Genomic DNA, 25,218 nt, shown 5'->3' on the forward strand with positions numbered 1-25,218 from the left:
TTGCCAGGTCTAAGGAAAGCAGTAAGAAAATGAGCAAGACTCCTATGTAATTATTGTTGAGGATATATGTCAGGAAATATGTCAGTTAATGGAATTCATGTAACTTGAACCTTTACTTCTTAATAAATTAATAAATTCTTGCCAGTGAGATTCTGGAAGAACCACAGTTGAAAAAAGAATTTCAGACATGTTGGGTATGTATTCTCTATAAGCTTGCTACTTAACTTTCAGTAAACCAGAATATGCCTTGTTTCTCCTGGGAGCTGACAATATTGATTCTGTATCAGGATTTGCAGATTCAGTGCATTAGCAGTTAGGTTATCTTTATTTCACTTGATTGTGGTTATCTCTGCCTCCAAGTCCCATTATATTCTCCAGTGAAGCCATCTTCTGAAAAAAAAAATCCAGTCATGTAGCAAAGTGATTGTCTATGTGTGAGTTCTTTAAACTTTGTGGTTTGACCATCAGATGATAACCAGAGGCAATGTTAAGACTGGCAGAAGTTATATGGCCAAAATTGCTCCATAAACCAATGGTATATATTCTTCTCAACAACTGGTATTTATGAGTATATTCAGGGGTGGGCTTCAAAATTTTTAGCAAGGGGTTCTCTGCCCGGTTGCTGGGTGGGCATGACCATGGTGGGCGTGGCCTAATTGGCCTCCTACATTACAGCGGGGAGGGGAGATTTTTGCCCTCCCCGGGCTCCGGAGGCTTTCCTCGAGCTTCCGCAAGGGTGAAAACAGCCTCCCCAGGCTCTGGATACCCTCTGGTAGGCCTGTTTTTTGCCCTCCCCTAGCCTCCGCATACACCCTGCACTTACCTACATCCAAAATGGGCTGTGTGGGAACTCCTGGGAGGGGAGGGGTGGGGTAGGTGGGGGTTTGGGGGTTTCTCTGAACTGCACAGAATCTTACCTAGAGGCTTCCTGAACCCCTGCAAACCCACAGCAGCCTACCCCTGAGTATTAATATACCCCTGAGTATATTAAAGACCAAACCCCCTTATAGCAAAAGATAGCAGCTTGGACTCTTGAGACTATTATTGTACCTAAAATGAAATAATTTCCACTATTTCTAAAATAAACAAATATTAAAATACAGCAGCCAAATACTTAGCAGTAACTTTTCCGATTTTTCTGATTTTTATCCAATGAATTTGATCAATAAAATTAAATAAATGCCTTAGCAACTGTTGTTAAATTTAAAAAAGGAGATTATATTTCAGGAATACTGAAAATTTTAAGATTCCTCAAAAATCTGGACTGATAAATACTATGCCGACTGGAAAAATTTCAGTCTAGATCCGGGGTCCCCAACTTCAAATAATGCCCAGCATTTTGCAATATCCTTCCCCTGCCACGCCCACTAAGCCACACCCACAGAACCGGTAGTAAAACCATTTGAATTTCACCACTGGGGTGCAACCAAGTCCTTGGTCATAGCCCTAGCTATCTTCCCATATACCCAGATTTCTGGCCTTGGGAGAATTGAATTCAGAATATCAGTTGTGATGACTGATTCCAAGAGTTCTGTTTTTTACAGAACTCTTGGAATTATGAATTGGAGCCATGTTTCCCACTCATTTGCAAATGTTGGCTTTCAGAATTATTAGCGGGGGAATTGCCTGTTTTCGAAGGAGCTGATTAATCTGATTTTGGAGCCGTATGCCATCAGGCCCTACTTCTGATAGGAAGGAGACATACTGATAGCAGTCATTCATACAAGAAACAGCAGGGAGCATCCTCTCAAGAGTTTGTAATTGCGCTACATCTTTCATTGCTCATTATGGTACAAACTATTACAGTTGTGCTAATGAAGAAGTAGCAGAATTACTTGCCATATTATCAGTCCCTGGTGGGTAAGAAGTAATTTTGCTGCAAGGTCAATGCTGTGATTTATTTTTTTCCCCTCAGGTGGATAGTATTTTTTAGAACTCGATAAGTGGAGTTGAGGTATCACTCATCTCACTATTGAAAACCAACACTTGAAATCTTAAAAAGCAAAGGGGAAGAACAAATATGATCAAATGTAATCAACAAAACCTTGCTACATTTGGCAATTAAGATAATGCATAAAAACCCTTAGGGAAAAAAAATCTTGCTAGTTAAGGAATTAAGAGAGATATAGAAATTTGCTTTGCATATAGCTGAGTATCTGGGTAATTTAAATAAGCTATATGAAGATAAGCCAGTATTTGGGCTAATAAATTCTAACTCCACATTTATGGTTAATAAGTATTCACTACAGATGCCTCTTACTTTTGTTTCTTGTGGTCAGTGTTGTGCTGAAAGGAGAGGTTTTCTGAGGACAGCAGCTAGAAATCCTTAGTTGGACAGAATACAGTTAGTCCTTAACTTACAATCATTCATTTAGTGACCATTTGAAGTTAGAACGGCACTGAAAAAAATGACTTATGGCAGTTTTTCACACTACCCCATGGTCACATGATCAAAATTTTGATGCTTGGAAACTGGTTCATATTTATTTGAACAGCTGCAGAGTCTGGGAGTCATGTGGTGACTTTTTGCAATCTCTGATAACAAAGTCAATGGGAAAACCAAATTCATTTAAACTGTGTTACTAACAACAAGTAATGTTGTAAAATGTGGCAAAACTCATTTAACAACTGTCTTACTTAGCAACCGAAATCTTGGACTCAATTTTAGTTATAAATCATGGACTAACTGTATTCTCCATGGTGCTTGAAAGCAGGGAATTAAGTCATAAATTAAGGATTAGCTGTAATACGTCAGGAGGCAAGTTATCAGAATTATTTTTTTTATTGTGGAAATGTTCTGGAATAGTTATTTACTACTATATTCCAAAGATTGTGGTCACTACTGAACTGAATTTAGAATAGAGTATTATAGACGTATAGTATAGTTTGTATACATATATGTGTACGTATGTTATTTCTGGTACTGATTTCTGTAGCTAAGAATCAAAACATGACAATTACTACTACATATGCTACATAACCCTACCCTTCCTCCAGGCTCATTTTGAAACAGAGGTATTTGCATGTAAAAATCCTGTGAGACGTAACAATGCCACATAGGAATTTTCTGTTGGTGAGGTACGGGGATGATAAAATACCTTGGAGATATTAAGTTAGGAACAGAGGTATTTCAACCCGGTTCCCTCTTAACCTTCTTCGTTCAAAATTCCCAAGTGATTGCGCTCATGGGAGCTGTTTCTTGAAGAGTTTCAAGGTTAACATCTGACTTGTAGCATCCAAATCAAAACCAATGATAACATCAAGATGTTTTATCTTAGAGGGGATTATGTTGTTGAACCTATAATTATGCAACCATTTATATTAGCATTATTTATATTTATATCAGAAAATCCAAAGTTAAGAACCTTGAGATAAACATGCTGAGATTAAATTTTACTTGCTACAAAACAAAAAGTTTCTAAATGATGCAGAAATTTGTGGAAACACATTAAGAGCTACATATTTCTGAGAACATAAATTTATAGGACTGGAAGGAACCTTAGAGAACTTCTAGCCCAAAATTCTGCCCAGGGCAGGAATAGTCAGAGCAACCCAAACAAATGATTGTGCAGCCTTTATTTGAAATCTCCAGTAATGGAAAATCTTTCTTTCCAAGAAAGAGGTTGGCTGTTCCATTGCGTAGGAGCTCACAGAATCAGAAATTCCTCCTTACTTCAAATTTAGAGTTCTCTCTAAAGCTTCCACTATTGGTTCTTGTCCTGCTTTCAGGCAACATGGAGAATAAATCTACTGGTAGTCGTTGGTTAATGATCACTTGTTCAGAAACTGAAGTTACAGGGGCTGAATGAATGATGGTTATATGACCAATTCTCAAAGTCCTGACCATCCCAGAACTTTTGGTGAGCATGATTTGGGTGCTTGGCAACTGGTTCACACTGCTGACAGTTGCATCATCCTGAGGTCACATGATCATCATTTGAACCTTTCCTGCTGGCTTCCCATAAGGAAAATTAATGGGGAAGCAGGCAGGGAAGGTCGCAAGTAGCTCCTGTTAAGTCATTCCCATTCCCACTGCTTTTTTTCATGAGGAGCCCGGCTGCCAAGTACAAGATCCTAAGGAGTCATTTCCTGTTCAGCACCGAATATCATCATCTGCTTCTTGTCTTCTTGCTATTTACACTTTTTTCTTAATACAGATGTTGGAAAATTAGAAGCAGGTTGAGCCCCAGTTTTCTAACCCCCTTAAGTTGTTTGCTCACAATGTGGCCTGATCTAAAATGTTGAGCCAGAGATACATTAGGAAGTTTTAATGTTTTTGATGAACACATTTATTCAGCTCTCTTTTTAAAGGCTTCCTATAAAAATGTTTTGTTCCAAGATATCATATTGACTTGCAGATTTACAAATGATCAAAGAAAGAATACAGTTACTTCCTCTTCAATAATATATAGAAAGCTACATAGCAAATTTGATAAGATTTGTTTAATTAAATATACTTATAGGTTTCCTGCCGTGCAGTGCACAGTATTAAAAGTACACTTGAATACAATAAATCGTAATAGTAGTGATGAATCTGCCAGCAATATTTGGGATCTCAAGTGGTAAAGAAGAATAGAAATATTTTTAGGAGATGCCTGAACTAGAGCAAGGTCACTGTGATTATTTGGCGAGAGAAGGTGCCACAACAACAACAAAATGGGTGCCACAATAAAAAAAATGATTTTCCTGAATGATCTTCCTGAGGTAATTAACCAAAACATTCTCTATGAGACATGGTCCATTTCTCCCTCTACACCAGTGGTAGTCAACCTGGTCCCTACCGCCCACTAGTGGGCGTTCCAGCTTTCATGGTGGGCGGTAGGGGTTTTGTCCGATACTGAAACACTTTCCTTTTTTTTAATTTAATTGACTTTTTAAAAAATTTCATAGCATTATTTAAAAACATTTTCATTAGGTTTTCATAAAATTCCCCGTGACAATTTAAATTTCTGAAAATATACTATTTGTATCGCCCACGCATCAGTTTAGTTCACGTTATGTAAGTGAAACTAAATGGCACTATAATGTGACCACAAACAAAAGAGCCTTGTCCCAGAATAGCTCGTGCATCTCCCCCCACACCACCCAGCTGTAACAGACAAGCAGAGCTGGTAGCTGGCACCCCCCCCCAAACCCAAGCCACGATGCGCGAGAGGCATGCGCAGACGACGATACATGGCGCATTACTGTGGAACCGGTGGGCAGTTAGAAAATTTTACTACTAACAGAGATACAAAAGTGGGAAATAGGTATAAAAAGGTTGACTACCCCGCTCTACACTATACTAACTCTTGCTTTTATGTTGGAGGAGGATAAAAATTATGTTTTGTTCTTTCTTTTTACAGACATTGAAACATGCCGTTAATCAAAAGGAACATTGAACCTCGGCACTTATGCCAAGGAGCTTTACCTGAAGGAATTACTAGTGAATTGGAATGTGTAACCAATAGTACTCTTGCTGCTATCATACGTCAGCTAAGCAGCTTAAGTAAGTTCCCTGAGTTGTTTTTAATGCTATTCTTTATGTTTTCTTCCTATTTTATATGGAAAATTGAAGAACATGAGGCATCTTTTAGGGTTATCTTAAGTTTTGGGAGGGGAGCACACCAAGCACATGTGCTATGAAAGGGACAAAGGAAGTGAGATGGATTCTAATCTGCCTAAACTTCATGTATTGGGGTACTGTACCAAATAATTCCATTTTTTAAATATCTAGTTTTTTTACAGTAGATGAAGCTAGGAACACCAGGAAAAATATAAGGATTTTTGCATGGGTATATCTATTCTGGCTTCATAGCTGTTTGCTTAGAATAAAAAACAATATCTTGAAGAATTCTTATAATATTCTTTAAAAAATGACAGAATGCCACAGGGTTGTGTAAATTAGCATTATAAAGTATTTGTCAGTAAATAATAAATAAAAACATTTATTTCTAAGCTGGGGAACATGATCCTGTCTTTTCTCTATAGGCAAACATGCTGAAGACATATTTGGTGAGTTGTTTAATGAAGCCAACAACTTTTACATCAGGGCAAATTCTCTTCAAGATAGGATTGACCGTTTGTCTGTCAAGGTTACTCAACTGGATTCAACTGTGGAAGAAGGTAGGCAATTTCATACGAGTATTATGTCAAAAGTGATATTGACAAAAAGACATAGTTACCTATACAGCACTTATTACTTTTTATGGTGTAATTGATCTCTTAAAATACTATCTGCTTCAGAAAAAGACGCATGTTTGTATGTGGGATAGGAGCAGCAAATTCATCAATGTACTAAAGTCTCTTAATATTTTTTGACAAATAAATTGTCTCCCTGACTCTTTTTGCAATCTGCTTAATATGTTGCTTGAGGAGGATCTGTCCAAGTAGACTTAAGACCATTCCATGGCACAACCGATAAGCATCTCTCACCAGTCCTCATCTAAAAATATTCTATCTGATACACATGTCAAAATCAGTGAGACTAATAAAATTACTATATTGTCTTTTTCTTTTCTTTTTACAAGAATTGACAAAGAGAAAGAGAAAGATAATAACAATAGGAATATACATATAAAAGAATATGGAACGTAAACAATATAAGCAATAAATAAAGAATGATAAGCCACAGATCTGAATAACTTTGTATTTTAGTCTTAATTAGAACATATTGTGTTTGTTCACAATCTTGTCTCAGAAGTGCAGCACACAATTCATGTTGTACATACAAAATGAGATGTAGTCATTCCTTCTTTATTTGCTTTTGTTCAGTCATTTCATTTGCATGTTGTAAGTTATTCTCAGCCTCTTAGGTGGCTATTTCTCCTTTCTTTTTAACAGTTTCATTGCAAGATATTAATATGAAGAAAGCATTCAAAAGTTCTACAATACAGGATCAACAGGTTGTTTCAAAGAGCAGCATTCCCAATCCTATAGCTGATATATACAATCAGAGTGACAAACCACCTCCACTGAATATTCTTACATCATACAGGTATTGTAATTTGAAATGGATAAATGTGATACAGCCGGGTATGAAGTTTTCCTTCTTATTTTCATGTCTTGTATTTTTGCAGGAGAAAAAAGTTTCTCATACACTGTGCAAATACATGTAGTATGTCAATATTTGTACTGAATAATAAATGTCAACATAATGGAACTTCATATACTCAGATAAAGAAATACTCAAAATCTGCTTAAGTTTCCCTGATGAGTAACAGAGAACCTTTGGACTCTTATTAACCACATAGAGCAGGGGTCTCAAACTCAAGGCCCGCGGGGTGCTTAGATCTGGCCTGTGGAGCCACTCTGGAAACATTGAAGGGCCAGCCCACGGTACCTCTGCCAGCAAAAATGGAGCTCGAGGTGTGTGCGCACGTGTGACTCTCCCAAGCTCTGTTTTCACTGGCAGAGGGCTGGAGGAGGCTGTTGCGGCTGAAAATGGATGTTGAGCTGACCACGCCCACCCTGGCCATGGCTCCCCATCCCCCTGAGATCAAACACAACCTGATGCGGCCCTCAGTGAAATTGAGTTTGACAACCCTGATGTAGAGGGACCTTCTCCAGGATGATCTGTCCTCATCCTGGCCCTTCAGACCTCCCAAAGATGTGCCTTTTGCCATAGTTATGGAGTCTCTTCAACTTGCTAGAATTGTCATCTTCCATTTTTGCCAGCATTACGGACTTCTAAAAGGAGCTGGGTCTTCCACCTAGTCATTTGTACTTCAGGTGAAAAGCTGATTCATTTGTTCTATGACTGAACATTGTCAATAGTTCTATTGACTATTGGAGCATGGGCAGTGGCCATTTTAAAAGAAAGTTTGTTCTACTTTTTTACAGAGATGATAAAAAAGATGGATTAAAATTTTATACTGATCCTTCTTACTTCTTTGACCTCTGGAAAGAAAAAATGTTACAAGATACAGAGCATAAGAGAAAAGAGAAGAGACGACAGAAGGTAAATTGAAACAGTTTATATATATATAAATTTGCCAATCATGTTTTAGGATAAATAGCTTATATTGTATTTTAAGAAAGTTCCTGACGCAGGAATGGTTGTAAAAACCAAAGCTGTTCTGTATTTCAAACTATTCCTTTACCTTTCATCTCAAATGTGTGCTTTCTTACCTGTATTTTGAAAATCAAATGAAAATAAAATGAAAATCTGGAGATTTGGTAATGGAATGTTTAAAGAAACTCTCAGTTAGTTTTATAATATAACTACATTTTGGAAGATATTTTGAATTATTAACAAACATTTCATAAAATCCTTTAGTTCAGACATTTCTGTATCATGGAAATTGAAGAATCTTTTCATTATTTGAAGCTTCAACCAGAGATGGGATTCACTTACCTTCCCTACTGGTTCGCAAATGTGAGCATGCGCATAGCCTTCTGCACATGCGCAATAGTCGCATATTATATCCGGGCAGTGGGCGGTGCCTCCTACAGTCGTTGCTACCAGTTCGCACGATCTGGAGAGAACTGGCTGAATCCCACCACTGGCTTCAACTTTGAAAGATTAGCATAGTTCTGTTATAGCTGTGCATAAATAATGGACTAGATTGCGGAATGAAGTTTACTGCTTTGAAATGTGAATGCATATAAATGAGATCATGAAGGAATGTTGCCTGAATTCTCCATTTTCAGATCATAGTTGTAATAAAATTCAGGGATTTGATAGACATTTTTGAAATGAGTGTGTATATATGCTATGTGAGCAATCCCTGGAGCTCTGAAACTAATTAAGTGACTGAAGCTCCTAGGCAATGCATAGGAAGAACAGAATTAAAAGAGTAAGTTGGCTTCTCTCTCTCTCTCTCTCTCTCTCTCTCTCTCTTTCTTTCTCCCTCTCTCTCTCTTTCTCTCTGTCTCCCTCCCTCCCTCCCCCCCTCTTCTGTTCATAAGTATTCCACAAAAACCAGGTTAGTGGATCTAGAGGTTCTGCAGAAAAAGGAATATCACATTACAGTGATTGGGTGACATGGGGCTTACCTGTTGTCAATGTGGTGACACAAACAATAAGCACATAGTAAAGGAGATGTCATAAACTGTGAGAAACAGGGATTTGGTAGGACATTATGGAGACGTGGGTTGCAAAACAAATCTAACAGGTCTGCTATTAGCATTTTTATGGTATTCGTTTTGTGAACTATGAATGACTGAGAATTTCCCCCTCTTAACTACATTTATTGAAAATCCTTGATTTGCAACTGGTTGCTTAATGCCCATTCAAAATTACAGTGGACCCAGAATTGGTGCTTTGTGGTCCATAAGGCACTTTTGGCTATCATAAAATGTGTCTCATACACACACTCCTGCAGTCATGTGACAGAATTTTAGGTGCTTGGCAACTGACTCCCCTTTATGACTAGTTACATAATCCTGTGGTCACATGACTGCAATTTGCAATTTTTATTGCCAATTTCTGTCCAAAAAAAACCCATTTGAAAAAATGGTTTTGCATTTACAATTGTGAATTTGCTAAACAACTGTGATGATTCACTGAAAATGCGCCGCAGAAAATGTCATAAAATGGAGCCTGGTTACGTAGGGCCTTCAACTGAACCAATTTAGAATGAAAAATCCAGTCCCAATTTGGATTGTAAGTCAAGGACCCCCTTTATTAAGAACTAACAAATTTCTCTTGGAGTCAATTGTTTTATCACGATGATCCATATGATTAAGAACCTGTCCTCAGCCCCTCATGAATTCACCTGATTCCGTGTCTGTCTACCTACTATGACAGTAATAAGCAGAAAGTAAGGACTTATTGAAAAGAATCCCTACTCTGTAAATCTGAAAAGGTAGATCTCATCTGGTGACCATTCACAGTTGCCACAGTGATGAAAAAGTAACTTTATAAGTTCCCACATTTATGACCTTCACAGGTCTGTAAAGCAAATGAAAGCTGCAGGATGATTGTAAAGCATACTCTTGGTATTACTTAGTGACTGCTTTGCTTAACAATTCTAAATATGGTCTCTAAACATGGTCTCTAAACATGGACAGCCTATATTGTAAGAAGCTATTTGAAAGTTATAGGCATCCAAACTTTGAAAACACTCATTTGATTTGGCTTACACCACCCAAATCCCTAAACTATTGAACAAATATCTAATCAGTTAACGTGAGAAATGCTTGAAATAAACAAAACCAAACTGCCCTGGCTCAGTCTTAGGAAAAGTGGAAATCAGCTTGCTTCAGAATAAACACATGCTTCATTTGAGGAACAAAATTAAAAGTTGAATAAGCTTAATTTGCAGCTGGAAGACAACCCAACAAAAGGCTATTTGTAGGCACATTTCTACTGACTCACAGCATGTAATGAGAAAATATTTTCAAGTTACTTAATGTGATGTATTGAAAAACTATTGATTCTATTTATTTAGTTAGTTACATTGCTTTGACTAGATCATATAGAGGAAGTTTTGCAAACTATAACATTAAAATCCTTTTATTGGAGGGGGAAAAAATGAATATGGGACTATCAGATGTCTATAGCCTATAAATGTTGAAACATAGCTGAAAGTTTTTATAAATAATCAATGGAATCTAATATATGCTTTGATTATGCTTGGCTCACCTGCACATCTTATTTTCATATTCTTAACAGCATTAAACTTGCTCTTTCCTTGTTTCTCTCTTTTGCATGCTTCATCGCTTTTTATATTATATCAGGATCAAAAACGTATAGATGGCACAACTCGTGAGGTGAAAAAGGTTAGAAAAGCAAGGAACAGGCGCCAAGAGTGGAATATGATGGCGTATGACAAAGAACTTAGACCAGACAACAGGTTGTCTCAGAATATTTACCCTGGAACATCTTCTGAAGGGTCTCTGTCCCCTGAAACTAGGTCTGTTGATAATAAGATTTATATATTCAGAGGTGCTTAGTATCCTTCATCAGTTGCAGATTTATAACTTCCACTTGTACAGGTAGACCTCGACTTACAACAGTTCAATTGCTGATCGTTCAAACTTATAACGGCACTGAAAAAAGTGACTAATGACCATTTTTCACACTTATGATGGTTGTAGCATCCCTATGGTCACCTGATTTATATTTGGATGCTTGACAACTAGTTTATATTTATGATGGTTGCAGTGTCCCGGGGTTAGGTGACTATTTTTCGCGACCTTCTGACAAGCAAAGTCAATGGGAAAGCCAGATTCACTTAACCGCGTTACTAATTTAACAACTGCTGTGATTCACATAACAAATGTGGCAAGTAAAGTCATAAAATGGGACAAAATTCATTTAACTATTTTTTTTCACTTAGCAACATAAATTCTGGCCTCAATTGTGGTCGTAAGTCGAGGACTACCTGTATAAGAGAGGTATATCTTTCTTTTTCAGTTTGGATAATTTTGGCAATTGGGTGTCTGTGTTTTCCTGAATTAGATTAAACGTGAAGACTTATTTTTAAAAGATTTTTTGCAGCCTATTGCAGCAAAAAGAAACAGAAAACTGGGACAGGAAATGGCCCTTTTTGTGTCAGGCACTGTGTGCTTAAAGCCAAGGTGTTAAAAAAAAACTCAGGAGATATCAAATCTCTTTATCTGTTGCCTTTGAGCTAAGCCAGAGGTCTTCTATCTTCAAGTACAGTGTTTAAATTAGATTGGTCAGGCATTATTTCATTTTTGTTCTGCTACTTAGTTTGAAGAAAGGAACAAATATAACAAATAGTGCAGCCCACAAATTTCACTGTTCCATTAACATCTGTTGTGGCTTGCTTATGTCATGTTGTATTCATTTTAAAACTTGGGCATATAAAGGCAGAGGTTTTTGTAACTATTGCATAATCAAGTTTTAAAACAAATGTGTTTTTTTTTGTATTTCCAGAATTTCTAGCCAACATGTTGTTTTGTTTGCATTAAGAAGAGATTTTTTTTTCAGTCTATAATACGTTGTGAGATATTCTGATAACAAGTTCTGATTTCTCCATCTGAATGAGTCTCATTTTTCTACCTTTTTTAAAAATAATCCTACTGATTCTGTTATCTTAGCCAATTCACATCTTTTAAGCCTTTTTGGTCCAATGTCTTTTTCTGCCTGTCTTTATTTATTTGTTACTTGACAAAATAAAAACTTTGCCTTGCTTTGTTGTAAACAGATTGTTATAAGAAACAGTTCCATTAAAGGAAGCACACCTAGGTTCAAAACAGCTTTTTTAAAAAAATCTTGCATGGAAATCAAATGTAACATTGTTCTATGTAACATATGCCCGTCTAATGTAACTCTGGGCATATGAAATTCTCACGTTGCCATCCTGTATGTAATCCTTTTTGTTATGATTTATATTGTGCCCATTATGATTCAGAGAGAGAGGCACAAGCTGAATCCAAGCCGCCATCATCAAGTTAATGTGAGAAAAGTAAGGACCAGGAAAGAAGAGTGGGAGAGAAAGAAAATGGGCATTGAGTTCATAAGTGACATACAGAAACAAGAGCAGGCAGGAGGCACAAAAGAGTCCCAGATGCCCAAAGGGTTTGTCTTTTTTGTTTTATTGAAAGCGCGTTGTTAACTCCCTGGCTTTCCATCTGAATAAGATGATGAGCATCTGTTTCACCTTTTTTTTTTTAACCATATGACAATATGGCATAATTTGTTTTACTAATTTAGCTTGTCTGCAGCATAGGGATGCAAGGACAATGTTGCTTGGTCTTAACTGCTAAGTACTAAAAGGTTTGCTGTTTTCCAAGCTTTGTGACCAGCTAACAGTTCTCTCTCTCTCATCAGATAAAGTTACTTTTATGCAAAAAAAAAAAAAAATACTAAGAAAAAATTCCATATTAAAAAAAATGTTAAAATTTTGGATTGGGTTTGATTCTGATAAAATGCAATAATCTGCCTGGATCTATAGTTTTACTTTCATCTTTTGATTTTTCTTGGTAATGTTGCTTGTTCTTTGATCTATGTTGGAATACATATGTCCTATAATTTGAAAATTAGAGAAAAGTTGTTTTTGTGGATGTGGCTTACGTTTAATATTGCATTAACATTTAACATTGCATTAACATTTAATGTTGCATTAATCTCATCTACTAACAAACTGTAAAATGTTAAATAGATAATCTTTTACATTGAATGAGCTTAACTATATTTGGTTAATTTTGTTCCCCTTATTCTTGTTTCTAATTTCAGATTCCATGCTTCGGATGTTACCAGTTATTCATATCCTGCTACACCAAATCATTCACTCCATCATCAGCTTTGCTATGTGCCTTCATGTGGAACAGGAGATGGATCTCAGTTTATGTTGGCAAAACAGGGCCTTGAACATGAATATAGGTTATCTTCTACCACAGTGCAACATGTTACTTTGAATAGGCCTCAAGAACCACCTCCGCCCCCACCCCAAATCTTAGATGGTGCTCTGGGCGCTGTTGCATTGATACCAGCAGATTATGGGTAAATAGCTGGTTTTGTCCTCATATTAGACCAGGGTTCAAACCTTTCTGGCTTTGCAGACCGGTGGAGGGGAGGAAGAGAGAGGGGTGGTTCTGCACAAGCAGTGGCCAAATGCCCGTGCCGTGCATGCACAGCTCCATTTGTGCAAGCAGTGGGCACACGTGCCTGCTACTCACACAAATGGAGTGCATGTGCTTACCCAGTGCTTGCACAAGTGGGATATGTGTGCGCATCCTCACACCATGCTTTGGGAAGCCCGGTTCTGAAAAACTCATGGCTCAGTAGTAGGCCACTGCCCAGGAGTTGGGGACCACTGTGTTATACAACAATCAGCAAACATAAATATATGTTAAACATATGATTGCAACTAGATGATTAAGTAGAAAGTTTTCTCTGTTAAGTTTGGAAGGAATAGAACAGGAAGACAATGAATCGGATGGTTAAATGGGATCAAATATATTACTACAATAGTTTTGGAATTGCTGTGTTTAATACCTGGCTCTCCATGGCAAGCATCTATCCAATCATAAGTGGCTGACTTGATGGAACCTAACTATTTAAAACATTTTTCTCCTGCTCTTCAAGAGTGCCATAGAAACAGCTTCTGGATGATGAAGAGCAAACAAGATAGTCTCAGACAGGGAGAAGCTTTGCTCATGGTGAATAGCAATAGCACTTAGACTTATATATCACTTCACTGTGCTTTGCAGCCCTCTCTAAATGGTTTACATGTTGCCCTCAACAATCTTGGTCCTTATTTTACCACTTCGGAAGGATGGAAAGCTGAGTCAACCTTGAGCCTGTGAGAATCGAACTGCCGAACTTCTGGCAGCTGGCAGTCAGCAGAAGTAACCTGCAGTACTGCATTCTAACCACTGCGCCGCCACCATGGTGCTATGTTCAAAATATCAGTGTGTGGATTGTATGCTGAACTGCATGTAAAGCATACTCAGAGATTCATATTCTTAAATAACCTAAGCAAAATAGGAAAGTTAATATTTCCTGGTGATACTGTTAAGCTGTTGAGATAAAGATTAATATGGGCAAAAATAGTGGAAAATAGTGTGTAATTTGTTCTAAATCATTTGTGCCTTAGAAATTGTAGAGAATATTTGTAGATTGGGTTGCAGATTCAGGCAGAGATTTGTCCTCCGAATTTACGGCTTGGCCCCCGACGTTTCATTACCAAACTTGGTAACATCTGTAACAGGGTTTGGAGCAGTGGTGAAATTCAAAATTTTTTACTACTGGTTCTGTGGCGTGGCTTGGTGGGCATGGCAGGGGAAGGATACTGCAAAATTCCCATTCTCCCCACTCCTGGGAGAAGGATATTGCAAAATCTCCATTCCCACCCCACTCTAGGACCAGCCAGAGGTAGTATTTGCCGGTTCTCCAAACTACTCAAAATTTCCACTACCGGTTCTCCAAACTACTCAAAAATTTCCGCTACTGGTTCTCCAGAACCTGTCAGAATCTGCTGTATTTCACCCCTGGATTAGGTTGAAATGCCTTGTTCGTTTATAGTTTGGTAATGAAACATTTGGGAGCCAAGCAGCAAGCTTGGATGATAAACCTCTGCCTGAATCATTTATGCCTTCCTGATTAAATTAGAGCCAACTTGGAAAATATTGGTGCTGTAAATAAATGTTCTAGTATATACTGCACAAAAAAGGTAATGAGAAAGTAACCTAATATTTTTAAAGTTCAAATCAAATAGAACATTAATTGATTGATTGTCACCTTGCGTACTTAACTGATACTTCAACTAACAAGTATTTTGTTCTGTTTTATGTATAGGATGATTGCAGCTCAGATGGTGGATTATTACAATTCTTCAGGAGGCCCAGCCCCTGCATCACCGCTTATGATTCCTTCTGCACAGACAGCTTTTGTTAGTCCTCTCCAAATCCCTGTGCTACCTACTCATTCTGGACTAATGACTGGTACACTGTATTCTGGTACCCTTCATCTTCCTCCTTCTGGGCCTATTGTTACAGCTCCTGCTCCTCCTGGCCCACCTCCTCTTCCTCCAGGCCCTCCTGCAGGATCTTTTCTCTCATCGTCTCCTTTGCACACTCCTGCAGTAGCTGAAGTTAAAATGCAGGAGTCTATCCAGTCACCCATCAGTGGTGCTCGAAGTGATCTTCTTGCTGCTATTCGGATGGGTAAGTCTTCCAAAACCTGACCTGTGATTTTAAATATCACTGGCTTTGGGTTTTCTTTTTTTTTGTTTAAAGAAGTTTTATTTTAACATTCTTATCCAATAACATATCCAATAACATATTTAATGTACCATCATATACAATTAATCGGATCTGCCCGGTCACCACCCCTTTCCTTTTACTCTCCTTCTCTACCTTCTTCTACTTTCCACAACCATCCTCCCCCTCTCTTATCTACATCCTCTCCTCCTTCCTCCCTACTCCTTTCTTCTCCCTCTTCTATCCCTCTTCCTTCCTTTCCTCTTCCTCCTCTTCTCTTTCCAACTCCTTCTCTCTTCTACTTCCTTCTTTCCCATCATTCTGAAGTGGTAGCCAAGCAGCTCCAATCTTACATTAATTATACATCTTCAATCATCTTTGTACATTAACTATCAATCCATTTTCTACCCTTATCCCCCCTCCCCCTCCCTTCCCCTTCCTCCCCCCACCCCCCGGGACTTCCGAGAACCGAATACAGGGTATAAAACTAACAACAAAAATTAAAATATAGCACAAATCATAATCCATAATCACTCCTTAAAACCTCCACTCCCCTTCCAGAGACAAAGAAGATACTTTTCTTCCAATCCATTATATATCAGACCATTCCACTCCTAGAGTTCTCAGAAATTTCCGATTGAGTTAGTGTTTGTTCTTGAATAAAGTACATAGTTTTTAATATCCAACCTTCATCAATCAATATCAAAACAACGTTCCATCTTCCAATATTCACCAAGGGTTCTTCTAAAATGTCTTTCTTCCTTAAGCAGTCTCTCAAGAATAGTTCATATTTCCAACTTAATTTCTTTAATTTTTCTGTCCAACCTTCAAGGGTAAACAATAGTCCATCTTTTCACATCTTTAACATTTATATACAACAAATAATATTACAAATATCCAATATATCAATTGTAATAATTAAAATCTTCACTTTACCTTACTTATATCAAATAACATTATTAAAATTACACCTATAACTTATCCAAAATATATCTATTATAACAATTATTGATCATCAATTGTGTTGTAAATGTTGTACCTTGATTAACGTATCTTTTCTTTTATGTACACTGAGAGCATATGCACCAAGACAAATTCCTTGTGTGTCCAATCACACTTGGCCAATAAAATTCTATTCTATTCTATTCTATTACATTCTAATTAACCATATAACAACATTACATCCATCTCTTAAATATAATATTTAATCCAAATTCCTAAATTTTACTATCTATCCTCCAAAGTTAAACAATATTCCATCTTCCTATTCCTTTATACCTTAAATATATCAAATAGTACCCCTAAAATTACACATTTATATCCACAATAAATCATTTACAAAAATTAACCATAATCATATATAATAAAGTTAAACATTCTCCCTCCCCTTCTTCTGTCTTACATTTTCCACCATCTATTCACCATTCAACTTAACATCTATTAATAAAGAATTCCCAATCTTTAATACATTAGTATAAAAATCTCGTGCTTTACAAATTGTATTGAGAAAATACTTTCTTCCTTTATAATTCACTGTTAAACCAGCTGGAACCTCCCATCTAAAATATATCTGATGTTTCTTAAACTCATCCACCAAAAAGGCAAATTCTTTTCTCTTTCTTAACATTTTAGGAGGAATTTCCTTCATCATTATTATATCTTGTCCTAATATTTGAAATTTATTTTTATAAAATGCTTGCAAAATTCCATACCTAATCTTCTTATTTGTAAAATAAATAACCACATCTCTCGGTAAACACTTCTGCCTTGCCCACCAAGAATTAACACGATAAATTTTTTCAATATTAACTTCAAAATCTTCTGGTTCCACTCCCTCTATCTGAGCAAAGGCCTGAATAAAAATCTCTTTCAAATTTTCTTCCTTACACTCTTTTAATCCTCTCACCCTTATAGCATATTCCATTAATTTATATTGTAATATAACCCTTTCTTCATCTGCCTTATCAACCTTAACCTGAATATCATCTATTTTATTTTCTAAATTCAGATTAATTTGAACTTCATCTATTTTCCTTTGCAAATCTAAATTAATTTGGTTAAATTCATCCAGTCTTTCTTCTGTCTGTGTACTAGATAACAATAATTGGGTAATTGATTCCTTTAATTTTTTCATCTCCCTCCTCTGCTCTTCCACCAAATCTTTAAAATCCAGTATTTCTTTCTCCATTTCATTAAATTTTTGATCTATTTCTGAAAGATGAGCCTCCATAAGCTCCTGTAAAAAATTCCTTAGACTTTCTTTAATATCCTCTCTCAATTTCCGTACCTGAAGTGAAGAAATTTCCAATATTTTAGAAGTTGGTTAAATCTCTTTGCTTAAAGGCCATTTTTAAACTAAATAATATCAAGAAGAAGAAAAAAAAGGAATAAAAAGAAAAAAAATTCAATAAACTTTTCTTCTTAAACACTGTAAGAAAAAGATAATAAAAAAAAGAAGAGATTTAAAAAAAAAAGAATTCCATTTAAAAAAAAAATCTTGTTATATTCTTCTTAAAGGTTCCACGCCAGCAATTGTAATCAGCATTTCCTTAGCTTTCGCTTATCTTAGCTTTCACTTTCAAGACACAAAACGCCATCTTTCATCATCTCCACTCTTGAATACAAATACCTTCTCTGTCAGGGAGTTAAAATCATCTTACAATCAAATGCCAGCCCTCCTGTTTTCGGGTCTTTCCGTGTTGGCAATCTATCAATAATCCTTTTCAGTCACGGAGATGGACGCTGCGTTTTGTTCTGCATTTGCAGAAGCGTTCTGGATTCTGGAGCTTTTTTCGAGCTATAGAAGGAGCGTTCCCAACAAACCACCAGAAATCATTCTGGGGCTTTCCTTGGGGGCTCTACTTCAGCCCAAATGCTCATCTCCCCCTCTTTGCCCGAGGGCAGAGATTTACGAGCTGTTGACAGCAGATTAACGCTGTCTAAACAGCTCTACAGAATCACACAGAACTGGCGGACTGAGATCGCCCGCCATTAACGAAGCGGAGCCATCGGCTTTGGGTTTTCAGTGCTTGCATGATGTAAGATCTCTGTTCCACATGTGTTCTAGGCTGAAAGCTGTTACCTCGGCTTTCTTGTTTTCGGTTGCATTTATAGTTTTCTTTTGATGAACAATCATCAGCCACAGAGGTACGCTGCAGTTGTTCTTGAACTGCTTTTAAATGCCCAATCTTTCTCAACATGGTATCTTCCATATGTATTAAATTTGTCCCTCGTGGACCATACCATTTGGACAGCCTGACTGGTTAACGATGAATGTTTAGGTCAACATATTATGTAGGAACAGCTTAGGAGGCTCATTTGAAGCAGGGGGGAAATTTGCTTCTTCCACCCTTGCAGCTCTTTCCTAGCACCAACTCTTTTGTTACACCCACTGATCAGCAGGTCAGTTTTTCTGTTCTACTGCCATCTTGCAAAAAGGCAGTGATGTTAACTTACTTCTTAGCAAGGAAAGAGGGAGATGCGATGCTTTGTTTTCTCTCCCAGTGAGGAGAAAAAGTGGTTCCGTCATCCTATACATAAATAAGGTCCCTGACATTTAGGAGTGCCCAGGGAGACAGGGAGGCACAAAATAAATGGTAGGTATAAGAGAAGGAAGTTGTTGGATGTATGCACATCCATGGATACTATAACCTTTCTTGGATAGACCATCTTCTGAGCATGTAATTATGCATTTAACTACATCTGAAAGTATCAAAAACTATATGAACAACATAGATTTTTATGTAAATAGATACCATGTTTTCCGGAAAATAAGTCCCTGTTTTATATTTTTGAACCCTGAAATAAGCGGTTGGCCTTATTTTCGGGGAGGTCTTATTATTTTGGGGCATGTGGAGTAAGACGGGACTCCTTGCTGACTTACCTGCTTTCCAGCTCTGTCTCCCTAACCCTAACCAGAAGAAATGGCAGGAAACACGGCTGTGCATGCATTTAAATATTTTCAAGAAGGACTTATTTTAGTGCATGCACTCAAAAGCCCGATTGGGCATATTATCAGAGGAGGTCTTATTTTTGGGGAAATACAATATTAGGAAGTATTTTAAGTCCTATGTTATTACTATTGTTACCTTGAATAGATAATTATCCTATCCACATAGAATAATATTCCGATGAATGATGAGTTGTTTATACCACACATGCTTATAGGAAAAATACTTTCTAAAAATATGGACATTGTCCTTGTTGAAGCTTTTATTATACTAAATAAGTCATTGGATATAAGCAAGTTATCAATGGGAATATTTGACTACGGTTTTTTAAAAATATTTTTCATGTTTGGAAAGATACTGTGTAAATTATTACTAATTATGTTAATTCTGGTACATATTCCTGAACGCTTCAGTCCTGTGTATTTGTAAGCTTTTTAAGGGAAAAATGAGCACAAAAAATCATGTTTCTTTGCTTACCTTAGGAATCCAGTTGAAAAAAGTACAAGAGCAGCGTGAACAGGAGGCCAAGCGTGAACCGGTTGGAAATGATGTGGCCACAATTCTTTCTCGACGGATTGCAGTGGAATACAGTGATTCGGATGATGAGTCAGAATGTGATGAAAATGACTGGTCAGACTGAAAATGGGTGTGCGGCACCAAAGTATTCTAGTAAACTGACCTAGAAAATCATTTATAGCCTACCCTGGCAGTACTGGTATACAATAGAACAAGTAGGCTTATTTGGTGATGATCAGATTGATCTAATTTAGTTACTTTAGTTCAGTGTTTCTCAACTTTGTGAATTTAAGATGTCTGGACTTCAATGCCCAGAATTCCCCAGATAGTGTGCTAGCTGGGGTATTCTGGGAATTGAAGTCCTGACATCTTAAAGGTTGCCAAGGTTAAGAAACACTGTTTTAGATCACAGTGTTTCTGCAGATGAAAAAACAAACTTTTATTTTCAGTTTTTGCTGCATTAATTGCAGAAAAGCAGTTTTCCTTTACCATAAATATGTATAATTATTTTTACTATTTGAATATTATAAGCAATTTCTTTACTATGGCAAAGCAATATCTTTAAGTAACAAAATGTCATTGATTCTTCCACTTTGACTCACCTTCATTAACATGCAAAAATTGCAAGCAGCTAGTTACTTCTTCTTTATTAAAACAAACCTCAACAACTATGTTACTTCCAGAATCTTTTGAATGAATTTCTGTTCGCCATAATTATGTTTCCAAATACTCTGGATTTGGATCTATTCAAATAGCATATATGGAGAAGTATAGGTTGACATCAGCATAAAAACTGCGGCCATGCAAAACCAACGGAAGGATGATACAGAATGAATCTGAATGATTTTGCACAATACTGTGGAATGCCAAATGCCTTCCCTCCTTGCTAATTTTATTCAGCTTTCATAATCTGTTTTTTAAATTCACCCAGTTTATGCTGAGCACATTGACCTTATGGTTCAGTGAATAATGTAATTGAATTTATAGATATATTTATGAATAGTTGGGCTCCAAAAATAAAATTGATTAACTATCCAGGCTCCTCTTGCCCCCTTATTATGTGTTAATGGCCTCATTTATGATTGGTTTCCTCATCCAAATACATCCTTAATTATTGAAATGTATGTTCCAAATTGATTAATATAATTTTCTTACTTTTCATGTATTATTTAAAGGGCTGCATATATTACATATAAGGTAGACTCATAATGCCTTTGGCCAGCCTATAAAAGTGAACTGGAGTCAGCATTTTAAAAATGGCAGTTTCTATTTACATTTTATGTCTACCTTAATTTACTTTATACTTTTCAATTACTTTGAAATTATTCAGGGTGAAAACAGAATGGGATTTACCTTTTATGTCTATGGCAGGACTAGAATTCACAATTTTACTGTTGCTTTCAAATTTCTGATTCTATGAAACAGCGTTATCATTGTTTGAGGGAATGGGAGTTAGCAGTGCCCAGAAAATGCCCTTTCCTCATTGGGTGCCACTTTCCCTATGGTTTTATTATAGTGGGCAGAACAAAGGGATGTCCGCCCCCTAAAACTTGCAAGATAGAACAGGCTGCAAAACTTCTTTGTAATAGGTAAACCTCCACTAATTTTCAGTTACTAAATCTCAGGCTTGAACATGTAACAATCCAGAGTTAGGGGACTGAACATCAAAAGAATGACTGGTCTATCTTGGTCTATTTTTTAGTATTGTTAAAACACTAAATTTATGGCCTCGTGGAGAAGAGCAAGTTGACTTGGTATTCATCATCAAAACCTGGCTGACTCCTGAAAGGGGAGTTTCCCTCTTGGAGATATGCCCAGCTGAATTTAGGGTTTTGCATCAGTCAAGACCCCAGGGTAGATGAGGTGGAATGGCAATAATCCTCTGAGAATATCTTTTGGCCTTTAGGGGCCCTGCTCCACAAGCAGGGACCCTGTCTTGAAACTGGGATCATAGGATGGAATCATGGGATTGTTGCTCCTGTACCAATCTTCCTGCTGCATAATAACCTCCATGCCTGTGCTGTTGGAGGCCATCTCAATGGCACAGTATTGTGTTGGTTTAACTCCCTTCTCCAAGGTTGACCTCAATCTATATTGCTAGGGAGTGGGAAATCCAGCTCACTTCTCATCCTTTGTGGGGTTGCTCAGGGCTTGGCACTCTGTTGTATACCAGTTGTGTCCTTTCCTGGATTTACGAAGCCCTGCGCTCCGCCTTTTGTTACTGCAATGTGCTCTACATAGAGATACCCATATATTTGGAAGCTTCAGCAGGCACAAAATTGAGCAGCACAAACAGTTTTAGGGGCCGTACAGGAGCTCATGTAACAACTCTGTTGCACAAGCTGCACTGGTTGCTGGTTTGCTTGCAGATTTATTTATTTATTTATTTAAGAAAACTTTATTTAAGGAATGTACTTGGCATTTCTGTTTCTGTTTGCACCTCCTTCTCCCCCCAAAAATATTTCTTTAAACAGGACATGTTACGACATTGATGTTTTCAACATTGTGTGCTTGGTAGATCTCATTAGTGAGATACAATTCACTTTTCATTTTACCCATTGTTTTGTCAGTAAGTTCAGAAACAACTTGACCAAATACAGATAGTTCCTCACTTACCAATTGCTCATTCAGTGGCTGTTAAAAATTACAGTTATGCTCAAAAAAGGAGAACTACAACTGGTCCTCAAAATTCTGGCTGTCACAACATCATAGCGATTATGTGATTGCAATTTGGGTTCATGGCAATTTTATAGTAGTCGCAGCATCCCACAGTCACATGGGTTGCTATTTGTGATCTTTACAGCTGTCTTCTGACAAGCAAAGTCAGTATGGAAGCTGGCAAGAAGTTGCAAGTTGTAGTCATGTGACATTGCATTTAACAACTATGGGTGATTTGCTTATGACTTCAGCTGGAACTGTTATCGTGCATTGGGCACAATCACGTTATTTTCATTTTTATTTATTAATTACAGTTATGCAGCTGCCTACCTCACAAGAAGCAACTCGATTTTTCACTTTGTGATCATATCTCTTAGTGGCAGAATTGCTCCTGTCCTTTTTGAACTGTGAGAACTACCTGTAAATTTGGTATCATAAATAGATAATAATAAAATGTATTATTAAATTTTATTTAATAATAAAAACAAGCATTTTAAAGTACTAAAAATAGTACCTTAATACTTCAACTAATTCTCATTAAAGCTCTGAACCTCTCCATATTGAATAGAATAAGAATACAGTCACTTTTTTAAAAAAAAATAATTTAGATCTTTAATGAAGATTTAAGTTTGAAATATGGAAATAATCAGTTCTTTTCCTTGCATGTGGAAATAAACTATACAAAAAGGATGTGAACATCATCGATCTTGAAGATGGTCTTATCTGGTAGTGAATTCTTTGGTTTCCCAGAATTCCAAACTCCTGAATTCTGGAAAGTAGAAGTATTGTGTTCTCATCTATGAATATAATTAACATGTTTTCTGCTTTTACATAATATGCTGAATCCTGAGACATAATTTTGGTTTGCTAGTGATGACTATTGCTTCCTATTATTTGGCACTCTGATATTTAGAATAAGGATGGATTTATCACCTATGCATTTATTGGATCTTGATGTAACTGATACAATACATCATATGTATTCTGTCCATTACAATGTTAGTAATGAACAGGCGAAAACATGTTCTTTTGGTTGAAGAAATGTAGGGATGCAAGATAAGCCTGGAACTGTTTTTCTTTTGTTATTGTCAAGTAATGAAATTGTTACAAAAAATGATTCTGGTACTAAAGTTTCTTCTATTATAGATTTATTACAGTATATTTTAGAAGCAAAATAGTTGTATTTTGAATTATTTCTAAATTGTTGAGTAATTCTTTCTAAACTATTTCTAAACTACTAAGTTATTTGTAGTTAAAAATACTACATATTTAGGTGATTTACTTGTTTGCTTTCTAAACTGAAAAACTTTTTTAACCTCTTTTCAATATTTGATCAATAAAATGTAAATTAACATGAGTGATCTAAGTTTACAATTTAGATATTTTGTCTTCTTTGTATATCTGTCTTAGGTTATATAAAAGTATTAACTTAATAAAGCTTAGATTTAATCTTTTCTTTTTAAATTTTAGGAGATACTTAAAATTTTATTTGATTTCACCTAATAGAATTATGGTGTAGGAGCTGTTACGTAGTAATTAATTTCTTGTTAACATTGGTTAATGTTGCTCTTCATTTTTTTTAGATAGAAATCCTAAACTGTAATATTCATTATTTTAACCATCTAATTATGCACTTCAAGATGCATAAATCCAAAGCCCAAAATACAACCATACTAAAACATTCTATTACAATATTTCAGTGGGAGTTAGACACATGCCTCATTCTCCTGAAGAAATAAATGAATCATGTCTATTTATTTAAATTGAACTTTATTCCGACCTAGGCAAGAATGTTCCAATTGGGGAATTGCAATACATGCAATACAAAAAAAAAATGATCATAAGTTAACGTATTGTAAGACCTGAATCATTCCCCCCTCAAAAATGCATACTTATTAATTAATGTAATAGCACTTAGACTTCTGTACCGCTTCACAGTGCTTTACAACCCTCTCTAAGTGGTTTACAGAGTCAACATGTTGTTGCCCCCAACAATCTGGATCCTCGTTTTACTGATCTCAGAAAAATGAATGGCTAAATCAACCTTGAGCCAGTAAGGATCGAACTCCTGGCAGTGGGCAGAGTTAGCTTGAAATACTACATTCTAACCACTGTGCCACCATGGCTCATAATGGAAGCTAAGCATTCTTCGCTAATCTTAGTTTTGTGATCAAGTAGTGCTTGCTTTGCTTGGTCATATTTTGATTTTGGTTAGTACTACTACAGAGACTGTTTGGTCTAGTGGTTAAAGGCATGGAATGTTAATTCAGTCTTCAACCAAAGGCACAAAGCCTAATGGGTGACAATGAGCCAGTGGCTCCCTCCTAGCCCTGGGAAGAAGGAGTAAGAGCAGCAAAGTACTCCTGAAAATAATGCCAAGAAACTGCAAGATCTGTTTATAATATGGTTGCTAGGTGTCAAAACTGACACAAAGGCATAAAGAAAACATTAAACGTTATTCAACTATCCAAAATACTGGCTTGAGGACTCCAGTATT

General features: G+C 36.6%; 1 protein-coding gene across 4 annotated transcripts in view; it reads left to right on the forward strand.

Annotated features, from left to right (window-relative positions):
• The window catches only part of WASF3 (WASP family member 3), a 32,793-nt gene extending 8,715 nt beyond the window's left edge, over positions 1 to 24,078 (forward strand). For 3 of the 4 annotated variants that reach the window (XM_058186032.1, XM_058186034.1, XM_058186033.1), the window contains exons 2-9: positions 5,346 to 5,488; positions 5,971 to 6,105; positions 6,823 to 6,976; positions 7,822 to 7,939; positions 10,663 to 10,838; positions 13,130 to 13,396; positions 15,194 to 15,561; positions 20,030 to 24,078. In XM_058186032.1, coding sequence (XP_058042015.1) covers positions 5,356 to 5,488; positions 5,971 to 6,105; positions 6,823 to 6,976; positions 7,822 to 7,939; positions 10,663 to 10,838; positions 13,130 to 13,396; positions 15,194 to 15,561; positions 20,030 to 20,187 — 1,509 coding nt within the window. In that variant the 5' untranslated portion in view covers positions 5,346 to 5,355 and the 3' untranslated portion in view covers positions 20,188 to 24,078. Of the gene's footprint in view, positions 1 to 5,345; positions 5,489 to 5,970; positions 6,106 to 6,822; positions 6,977 to 7,821; positions 7,940 to 10,662; positions 10,839 to 12,305; positions 12,473 to 13,129; positions 13,397 to 15,193; positions 15,562 to 20,029 lie in introns of all 4 variants that reach the window. The other variant, XM_058186035.1, reaches the window with a different exon arrangement.
• Positions 24,079 to 25,218: the final 1,140 nt, after the last annotated feature.

Source organism: Ahaetulla prasina, chromosome 5 (assembly GCF_028640845.1).
Source record: "Ahaetulla prasina isolate Xishuangbanna chromosome 5, ASM2864084v1, whole genome shotgun sequence".
Taxonomy (NCBI): domain Eukaryota; kingdom Metazoa; phylum Chordata; class Lepidosauria; order Squamata; family Colubridae; genus Ahaetulla; species Ahaetulla prasina.